The sequence below is a fragment of the Gekko japonicus genome, unplaced genomic scaffold, assembly GCF_001447785.1.
Source record: "Gekko japonicus isolate JY-2015 unplaced genomic scaffold, Gekko_japonicus_V1.1 scaffold4095, whole genome shotgun sequence".
Classification (NCBI taxonomy): Eukaryota; Metazoa; Chordata; class Lepidosauria; order Squamata; family Gekkonidae; genus Gekko; species Gekko japonicus.
This window is the reverse complement of record NW_015162601.1, coordinates 85,265-96,067: the sequence shown is the minus strand read 5'-3', so window position 1 is coordinate 96,067 and position 10,803 is coordinate 85,265. Positions and strand designations below refer to the sequence as shown.

General features: G+C 54.6%; 1 protein-coding gene across 1 annotated transcript in view; it reads left to right on the top strand.

Moving 5' to 3' along the window:
• LOC107106337 (protein kinase C beta type-like) overlaps positions 1-10,803 on the top strand; it is a gene marked incomplete at its 5' end in the record, with an annotated part of 104,111 nt that overhangs the window by 10,237 nt on the left and 83,071 nt on the right. The window contains 2 exon segments of the mRNA XM_015406472.1: positions 1,028-1,162; positions 7,519-7,615. Coding sequence (XP_015261958.1) covers positions 1,028-1,162; positions 7,519-7,615 — 232 coding nt within the window.

Sequence of the window (10,803 nt, the reverse complement as noted above, 5' to 3'; positions counted from 1 at the left end):
AGCGGTTCTCTCAGGGGCAGTCCTCGAGAGAGCTCTCTCAGCCCCACTGACCTCACAGGGTGCCTGTTGTGGGGAGGGGAAGGAGATTGTAAGCCGCTCTGAGACTCCTTCCGGTAGTGAAGGGTGGGGTACAAATCCAATCTCTTCTTCTTCTTCTCCTCCATCCCCTCTGTTGTGGGGAGGGGAAGGGAAGACGGTTGTCAGCCGCTCTAACTGAGGGGCAGGGTATAAATCCGATTCTTCTTCTTCTCCATCTCCTCTGCACTTTCCAGATACCCCCTACTGCCCTCCCCTGTAGAACCAGTTTGGTGCAGTGGTTAGGAGCGTGGACTCTAATTCGGGAGAACCGGGTTTGATTCCCCACTCCTCCACATGCAACTGCTGGTGTGACCTTGGGTCAGTCACAAGTTCTTTCAGAGCGGTTTGTTGTCTCAGGAGCCGTCCTCGAAAGAGCTCTCTCAGCCCCACCTACCTCACAGGGTGTCTGTTGTGGGGAAGGGAAGGAGATTGTAAGCCGCTCTGAGATTCCTTCCAGTAGTGAAGGGCGGGGTACAAATCCAATCTCTTCTCCTCCTCCATCCCCTCTGCACTTTCCAGCTACCCCCCCTGCCCTTCCCCGGTGGGAACTGAGCTTCCCTTGAATCGGTGCCCTTTGAACAGTGATGGGCTTTAATCTGGGAGCAGCGCTAAGCAGATTTCAAGGAGTAACAAACGCCTCCTTCTCTTCCTTCCCTTCCTTCCTTCCGCACCTCACCCACCCCGGCACGTTTTGCCGCGTTTGCCTTGATCAAAGCCTTGCATTTCAATGTGTCTCTCTCCCTCTGCACCACCCCCTGCCCCCACCCCCACCGCTAAAGGGATGCTGTCAGGAAATTAAGCATGAGCCCGGGCGCTCTGCCGTTGGAGATGGTGGCTTCAGCTTGTCGTCATTCATTGATTGGGTGCTCGCATCGCGTTGGCAGACGAGAAATGCGTTCTGATATCTGCTCCCCATCTCCTCCCCCCCGCCCCCTTTTGCTTCCTCCAGTCAGCTGAAAGAGTCCGACAAGGACCGGCGATTGTCTGTGGAGATCTGGGACTGGGACCTGACCAGCAGGAACGATTTCATGGGATCTCTCTCTTTCGGGATCTCGGAGTTGCAGAAAGCCGGGGTGGACGGCTGGTAAGGGACGTTTGGACCTGCAGAGGCCCAGGGTGGGCCCACGCGCTCATCCCGCAGGAAATGAAACTCCGTAGGTAGGTAGGTAGAGAGATAGATAAAGATAGATAAAGATAGACAGAAAGATATAGATAGTTATAGATAGATAGATAGATAGATAGATAGATAGATATAGATATAGATATAGATATAGATATAGATAGATAGAAAGATAGATAGATAGATAAAGATAGATATAGATAGATAAAGATAGATATAGATAGATAGATAGATAGATATAGATAGATAGATAGATATAGAGATATAGATAGATAAAATAGATTAGATAAATATATTAGATAGATAAAATAGATTAGATAGATAGATAAAATAGATTAGATAGATAGATAGATAGATAGATAGATAAGATAGATGATAAATTAGATAGATAGATGTAATGGGGCATGATAACACTTGCAGATTGTCCCAGCGTAGAGAGAAAAATCTGGCCTGGAAGGATTGCCTGGTGCTGGGTAATTTCCTGGCATCCCACCCACTTTCCAGAAGGGATTCTGCAACGCACTTTGTGTGAGCTCCAGAGGACTAGCACCTTGTCTCCAGGGCCTCGTAGGCACCGCGAGCCCGGACATGATTCCGCCACCAGGCCTTCGCCAGGCCAGCGGTTCCAGCAGATGCGAGGCAAGGCCCAGCTGCTGTCTTGGTAGTCAAGGGCAAGCTCTGAGTTGGCCCCTGGGATCCTCATCCCCAAAGTGAACCCGGGTGTTCCCCAGTCAGAATCCTGTGGTGGGGCACGGCCCAATCCTGGTAAACATGGCCCAGGCGGGCTGAGAAATGAGCACAAACTGGCCACCAGCCTCTGCAGTACATAAGAACATAAGAGAAGCCAATGCTGGATCAGGCCAGTGGCCCATCAAGTCCAACACTCTGTGTCACACAGCGGCCAAAAATACTCTCTGTCACACGGGTGCCCTCAGGAGGTCCAGCAGAGGGGCCAGGACACTAGAAGCCCTCCCACTGTTGACCCCCCAAGCACCAAGAATACAGAGCATCACTTGCCCCAGACTGAGAGTTCCTACCTATACCTTGTGGGTAATAGCCACGGATGGCCCTCTGCTCCATATGCTTACCTAATTCCCTCTTGAAGCCGTCCATGCTTGTAGCCGCCACCACCTCCTGTGGCAGTGAATTCCATGTGTGAATCACTCTTTGGGTGAAGAAGGACTTCCTTTTATCTGTTCTAACCCGACTGCTCAGCCATTTCATGGAGTGCCCAAAAGTTCTTGTCTTCTGACAAAGGGAGGAAGGTACCTCTTCCTCTACCTGCTCTGTCCCACGCATCATCTTAGAAACCTCGATCATGTCGCCCCTCAGCCGTCGTTCCTCCAAGCTAAAGAGCCCCAAGCGCTTTAACCTTTCTTCACCGGGAAAGCGTTCCAACCCTTTGATCATCCGAGTTGCCCTTTCCTGCACTTTCCCCAAAGCTATAATACCCTTTTTGAGGTGTGGTGACCAGAACTGTACGCCGTACTCCAAATGAGGTCGCACCATTGATTTATACAGGGGCATGATGACAGTGGCTGGTTTGTTTTCAGCTCCCTTCCTAATAACCCCCAGCAGAGCGTTGGCCTTTTTAAAAATTGCAGTCGCACACCGCCTCGACGTTTTCAGTGAGTTATCTACTACGACTCCAAGATCTCTCCCTTGGCCAGTCTACGCCAGCTCAGACCCCATCGACGTGTATTTATAGTTAGGGGTTTGGACTCCAGTGTGCAACACGGAGCTGGGGTCTCAGGCCTTGCCGGATGCCTCAAGGGGGAAACGGAGGCCGTGTCCCCGTTTCCGGCGCGGCACGGAGGAAGCCCTCCCAGAGCTCTGCTGCGGCTCTTTCAGGTAGGCGACCCCCCCCCCGCTCTGAGTGGAGAGGGCCCGCCAGTCACGCAGGGCTCCTTTTAACTCATTTGCATATTAGGCGACACACCCCTAGTGTAGCCAATCCCCCGAGAGCTTACAGTAGCCCCTGTAAGAAGAGCTCTGTAAGCTCTCGGAGGATTGGCTACATTAGGGTGTGTGTGGCCTAATAGGCAAAGGAGTCCCTGCTACAAAAAGAGCCTCCTCCCAAAAGGAAAGCCGCCTTCCAGGCAGGCATTACGGTGTTCCCGCCACCTGTGGAGCTGCCTCCCGCTGGGGACATTAGAGCGCATTAAAAAGCACATAAACAGCTCCTCGGCTGCATTTTTAAAAACCGGTGAGTGGCACTCTAAGTAATTTTCCTTGTCTCGGGGTATGGCTCAATGAATCCTGGGGGGAGGGGGAGGCTCATCTGCATTTCCCCCTCGCCCGTTTGTAGAGGGGAGGAGGTGCGAAGTAGAGTGCGGCCCTGTCTGACACAAGACCCGCTCTGTTCATTCTCCATGGGGCGCACAGACCCCCCCCCCGTGGATCGTGTCCAGTGTTCCCTCTAAGCTTGAGTTAGTGTGAGCTAGCTCACAGTTCTTTAGCCTCCAGCTCACACATTTCTGTCTCGGCTCAGGAAGGAGGGCTCCAGAGCAAACTCATTGATGCCGCAGCCAAATCTGCTCGCTCACGACTTTAATGCCAGTAGCTCACAAAGTAGACCTTTTGCTCACAAGACTCCACAGCTCAGAGGGAGCATTGATTCGTGTCCTGCTGATCTGGCGCTCTTCTCTGCTGCCGAGATCTCTTTGACAGACCCGGGCCGGAGCCTGAGGGCGCAGCTTTCTTCCGGAGTGGCAGTTCTGCCGTTCCCTGCAATGGAGGATTCTTTTGTGTGCCACCAGATGGCGGGACGCCGGGCCTGGTGGCTCCTGAACGGCCTGCCGACCTCCGATGTGGGTTCTGGGGTGCTCCCTGGAGCGCTGCCTTCGGGGCAGCCCTTGCAAGATGAGGCCCACTCCGCGGGGTGGCTTCTTGGCGCCGGAGGGCACAGAAGCGGCGGCTGGCACGTTGCCCCTCTCAGCTGCTCCGTGTCAGCGGCCAGATCTTCGAGGCCAGGGGTGGCACTTGTCGAGCAGCTGCAGTGGCCGGCGCCTCGGTCCCCGGGGGGTTCAGGCAGCGTTGCCAACCTCCATGCAGAGACTGGAGAGCTCCCACTATTACAGTGGGTCTCCTGGCAACAGAGATCAGTTTCCCCGGGAGAAAACGGCTGCTTTGGAGGGGGGACTCTGGGGCATTATCCCTCACGGAGGCCCCTCCCACCACTAAGCCCCGCCCTCTTCGGGCCCCACCCCCCTATCTCCAGGTATTTCCCAACCTGGAGCTGACAACCCTCGGCTCAGCCTGTGCCCCACGGCTGTGACCTCCGACCCCTTCCGAGCACCAAGCAGCTGCCCTGGTCTCCTGCCCCGACTACTCCCCACTTCTCCTAGCCCCTTAGCAGAGACCCTTCCCCATTTGGCTGCATTGGCCCTGGATTCAGGCACCACCAGCTTTACTGGCAGCTGCCCTGGGGGTGCACAGAGTTCTCTCCCCCCCGCGGGGAGGTGTGATCCTCTAAAGGTGAGGGTGCCAGGTGAGGCTGGGTCATGGCTGTTTCTTGGAAGAGAGAGCTGGAGACGGCAGGCTTTCTCACAAGGATCGGTCTGTTGGAAGGTGTCGTGGCAGAACACAGGGCCCTGGTGTGTGGCTGCATGCCCATTTGGGCATTGCCCAAAGCGCTAAGAACACATAAGGACATAACGGACATCAGAAGAGCCCTGCTGGATCAGACCAGTGAAGGTCCATCTAGTCCAGCCTCCTGTCTCACACAGGGGCCAACCAGTTCCTCTGGAGGGCCATCAGCAGGGCAGGAAGGCCAAGAACCTCAGAAGAGCCCTGCTGGATCAGACCAGTGAAGGTCCATCTAGTCCAGCCTCCTGTCTCAATCAGGGGCCAGCCAGTTCCTCTAGAGGGCCAACAACAGGGCAGGGAGGCCAAGAACCTCAGAAGAGCCCTGCTGGATCAGACCAGTGAAGGTCCATCTAGTCCAGCCTCCTGTCTCAATCAGGGGCCAGCCAGTTCCTCTAGAGGGCCAACAACAGGGCAGGGAGGCCAAGAACCTCAGAAGAGCCCTGCTGGATCAGACCAGTGAAGGTCCATCTAGTCCAGCCTCCTGTCTCAATCAGGGGCCAGCCAGTTCCTCTAGAGGGCCAACAACAGGGCAGGGAGGCCAAGAACCTCAGAAGAGCCCTGCTGGATCAGACCAGTGAAGGTCCATCTAGTCCAGCCTCCTGCCTCCTGCCAGCAACAGGGCAGAGAGGCCAAGACTTCCCCCTGATGATGCCTCCTGGCTTTAGGTTTCAGAGTTTAATGCCTCTGAATGTGTTCCCTTTAGACCTCATGGCTGGTAGCCCTTGATAGACTTATCCCCCATGAATCTATCTAATCCCCTTTCCAAGCTGTTTATTCCTGTGGCCATCACTACATCCCCTGGCAGTGGATTTCGCATTTTAATCACTCTCTGTGTAAATCAGTAGTTCCTTTTGTCTGTCCTGAACCTCCTTCCCATCAGCTTCATTGAATGCTCCCGAGTTCTAGTCTTTTGGGAGAGGGAGGAAAAAAATTCCCTTTGTCTCCCCCCCCCCCATACATACCACCACCACCCCAGTCATCTCTGCAAGCCAGGGAGGGCGGGTTATAAATTAGATGGATAAATAAATAATAAAGCTGCAATTTCCTTTTGACCGTCCTGAGCCTCCTGCCCGTCAGCTTCACCGGATGCCCTTGGGTTCTAGTCTTTTGGGAGAGGGAAAAGAAGTTCTCTTGGTCAACTCTCTCCACCCCGTGCATAATTTTATAAGCCTCTCTGTTGGAGTTATTGTTACTATTTTCTAAAGTTAATCAGCAGAGTAATCAGCATTCAGCAGAGTATTAAAGAGTCAGAGTCCATGGTGTGTTTAAAATATAAAAGTTTACTACAACCTAGCATGGGGAAAAGGTATACGGGATGTAAAATAACAAAGAGCTAATATTCCTACATCCTTGCAGCTAGACAGAATATGGCAGAAACCTAATGGAGACTGGACGAGACTTAACTTCTTCTTGCTCAGGACAAAGAGCCATAAAATGCTAATACTAGCCACTCGCGTCTCCAATCAGAACAACAAACTTGATCTGAAGTTGGCGGGCTTTCTAGCTCTCTAAACAGATTGGATACAAACAAACATGTGATTTAGTACACAGTATTAACCCAGTAAATACTGAACAGTGTTTTAACTTGTAACTCCCAACACTCTCTCATGTCCCCTCCTTAGTCGTCTCTTTTCTAAACACAAAAGTCCCAGACGCTTCGGCCTTCCCTCCGAGGGAAGGGGCTCCCAACCCCTTCATCGTCTTCGTCGCCCTCCTCTACGCTTCTTCCAGCTCTGCAGTGTCCTTTTCTGAGACGCAGCGACCAGAACTGTGCACCGTATTCCAAATGGGGCCGCACCATAGATCTCTACAGGGGGCGTTACAATATCAACCGTCTTATTCCCAGTCCCTTTCCTAACAGTCCCTAACACAGAGTTTGCCTTTTTCACTGCTGCGAGCAGGCTGGGTCGACACTTTCACTGAGCTATCCACGACGACCCCCAGATCTTTTCCAAGCCCTTTTCGCCCATTGGCCGAACGGCTGTGACATCACAGAGCAGGCTGGGTTGACACTTTCACTGAGCTATCCACGACGACCCCCAGATCTTTTCCAAGCCCTTTTCGCCCATTGGCCGAACGGCTGTGACATCACAGAGCAGTTTACACTTTCACTGAACTATCCACAACAACCCCCAGATCTTTTCCAAGCCCTTTTCGCCCATTGGCCGAACTGCCGTGACATCACAGAGCAGGCTGGGTTGACACTTTCACTGAGCTATCCACGACGACCCCCAGATCTTTTCCAAGCCCTTTTCGCCCATTGGCCGAACTGCCGTGACATCACAGAGCAGGCTGGGTCGACACTTTCACTGAGCTGTCCACGACGACCCCCAGATCTTTTCCAAGCCCTTTTCACCCATTGGCCGAACTGCTGTGACATCACAGAGCAGGCTGGGCTGACACTTTCACTGAGCTATCCACAACAACCCCCAGATCTTTTCCAAGCCCTTTTCGCCCATTGGCCGAACTGCCGTGACATCACAGAGCGTTGACAACGTTTCTCCGTCTCGGCAAGTTCAGACCCCATTCGCCTCTACCTGAAGCTTGGGTGTTTCGTGTGGGTTTTGTCCTTCCCCGGCCCACAGAGCTGGGCTCGACTCTGAGGCCCGTGCCAGACTCCAGCATCGACGCTGGACCAGAGGCAGGTGCCCAGGCCCTGCGGCTCTCTCCCTTCTTGGGTTGTTGTTTTCCCCACAGATTCCAGTGAGGGTCACCTGCTCTCCTCTGTCTAGGTTTAAGCTCCTGAGCCAAGAAGAAGGCGAATACTTCAACGTCCCCGTCCCCCCCGAAGGAGAAGAAGGCAATGAAGAGCTCCGGCAGAAGTTTGAGGTGAGCAGCAGGCTCCTTTTGTGTGTGGGGGGGATGTCAGGTAGCCCTAAGTCTGGGATGTGGAGGGGTTTTCTGTCTCAGCTCTCCCTGGCTCACCAACTGTTTGCTACCTTGTGCTCGACCTTGTAGATGCTACAGCTGCAGTTTTTCTCAGCTGGGAAAGTCAATGGCTTTTTGCTTTGCCCGCTTGCGAGAGATGTATCCATTGGCTTATGCTTACCGGTGGGGGGATGTTTCCTCTAAGCTGTCGAGTCTTTTGAGCAAAAATTCTACTTTGTGAGCTACTGGCATTCAAGTTGTGAGCGAGCGATTGGGATACTGCATAAATGAGTTTGCTCTGGAGTCATGCTTCCTGAGCGAAGACAAAAATGTGTGAGCCAGGGGCTAAACAACTGCGAGCTAGCTCACACTAACTCAGCTTAGAGGGAACACTGCCGGGGGGATGTTTGATTCTAGTATAAGTCATAGGCCCTTGTATAGGCGGCCATTCCTGACGCAAGCTGTACACGTGTCTCTAGTACTGGATTTACCAATAAACAGTTATCTTCTTATGAAGCCCTGTGTTGTGTAACCTGACTAAGGACCCTGACAGGGGGGGACACCCACACCAGAGTGTCTCCTGCCCCATCCCCAGAATGCTCCTTCAGCAACGCTCTGTGCCCCCGAGGTGCAGTCGGCTGCCCCCCGCATCCTGGTGACGCCACCTCCTATCGGTGTTCAGAATTTGGAGGCGTCTCTTTGGTGCCCTCTCTGGCTTCCAAGCCCTTTTCACCCATTGGCCGCACTGCCGTGACATCACAGAGCCTTGACGACGTTTCTCACCGTTCCGGGTGAACGTCGAGGCTGCATCAAGCTGACAAATGGCAGCGCGGCGCCTGAGTGTGAGAGAGAGGAGACGTGAACCGGGGTGAAAAGAAAGCTTCCTAAAGATGGGGGTGGCTTTGTCCTGGCAGAGAGAAGACGCAGATGGGGAAGCAGAAAGAGGGGACTGGGGAGGGGCTGGAGAGTGTGGGGCAGAGGAGGCGACATGCTGGAGTAAGGAGTGGGGAGGCAGGATGTCAAGGGAGGGGGAGTAAGAAAGAGCCGGGGGAGTGTCCTCTGATGGGGCCTGGGGCAGGAGGGGGGCTGTGCCCCATGGAAGGGGGGCTGTGCCCCATAGCAGAAAGGGAGGAGGAGGAGGGGTTTGGATTTATATCCCGCCCTTCACTCAGAGTCTCAGAGCGGCTTACAAACTCCTTTCCCTTCCCCGCAGTGACAGAGAAGAAGAAGAGTTTGGATTCATACCCCGCCCTTCACTCGGAGTCTCAGAGCGGCTTACAAACTCCTTTCCCCTCTCCTTCCCACCACAGACACCCTGGGAGGTCGGTGGGGCTGAGAGAGCACTTTTGAGGACTGCCCTTGAGAGAACAGCTCCGAGAGAACCCGTGACTGGCCCAAGGTCACACCAGCAGGCTGCAAGCGGAGGAGGAGTCGGGAATCAAACCCGGTTCTCCCAGATTAGAGTCCGCGCTCCTAACCACTCCACCAAACTGGCTCTCAAGGGGAAAGGGGACCCAGACGGGGGGTGGGTGGGTCTGTGAAGGAGGAGGGGCTGGCCGTGTCCCAAGGCTGCGTGGCCACCCGGCAGTCCTCCGCCAAGGTGCCCTTGTGGACATCAGTGGGCTCCTCTCGCCCTCCCCGGATGACGCTGGGCACCATGGATTGGAGAGGGGAAGGGTGCTGAGCCTCCCTGGGGATCTCTGGCTGTCCCCCAACCCCAAACCACCCCTCCCGGGTTTCCCCGGGGCCAAGCGGCTTCGGCGTGGGGTAGAGAGGCACTCCCGGGGCCGTGCAGGGCAGGGAGGGGGCGAGAACACACACCCCCCCGCCGCCGCCTTGCCTGTTCCGCAGCGGCCAGGATTCCGCAGCGGCCAGGAGAGCTGCCTCGGCCGGCGGGCACCCGCTCTGCATCTTAATGAGCCGCCCGTCCAAGCGCTGCAGGCCCCTCCCCTCCTCTCGGCCTTTTGATTCAACGGCCTTTAATTAAATCCTGCAAACGGCTTTGGAGAGAGCCCCTGCCGTCTGCTCTTGGCTCCCGATATTTATCAGCCCCTGGGTGGCTCGTGGAAGGTAACTGCTGAATGGCTTTGGCAAGAGAGACGGGGGGCCAGATCCGGGGGGGGGCAGGGGAGGTCTCCTGTGCAGGAGTTGCACACAAGTGCTCCCCCACACACACACACACTCACCTGAGACTTGTACACTGGAACGTTCCCATGGATTGTGCCCCCACGGCGATCACCGCAGAATCCCCTATGCATGTGTGACGATGTCAGCAAGCATCTTTGCAGGATTCACCCCCCCCCCACTTCCGGTCCTTCCCTCTCTCCCTCCCCTCTTACCGTCTTTGAGAGCCAGTTTGGTGTAGTGGTTCAGAGCGGCGGACTCTGATCTGGAGAGCCGGGTTCGATTCCCCGCTCCTTCTCCACGTGCAGCCAGCTGGGTGACCTTGGGGCGGTCACAAGTTCTCCCAGAGCTGTTCTCTCAAGGGCAGTCCTCCAGAGAGCTCTCTCAGCCCCAGCTACCTCACAGGGTGTCTGTGGTGGGGAAGGGAAGGGAAAGGAGATTGTAAGCCGCTCTGAGACTCTGAGTGAAGGGCGAGGTATAAATCCAACTCTCCTTCTAAACCTCATCCTCCTCCTCCTCCTCCTCCTCTTTCTTTCGTCCAATGGAACTGCACAGCTGCTGAGCAAGATCATTAAACTGCTTTAAAATGCAGCTTTTCGGGCATGGGGGGGGAGTTTTCCATCGCCCAGCCCACATGTTAGAGCAAAGGGAAACACAGTCTGAACTGTCCATTTTATTCTCTTGTTTTGAAAGCCCCCTTATAATGGGATTTGCTAATCGGTTTTATCTGAATCACACAGGGCCATACATTAATTTAATTAGCCAAGATGGGGGAAGGGTACCGATATAACTGGGATGCGAACCAGCCGGAGGAAGGATTCTGAACCCATTCCCTTTCGCAGCCAGCGGGGATTCACCACAGGACACCCAGCGTGATCTGGTGGTGAGACTGTTGGATTCAGAGCCTGTGGGCCTGAGCTCAAATTCCTGCTCAGCCGCAAAGCTGACCTTGATAGCCCCCCCCCCCTCTCAGCTCTCTCTCTCTCTCTCTCTCTCTCTCTCCCCCTCTTCTCAGGGGTTGTGTG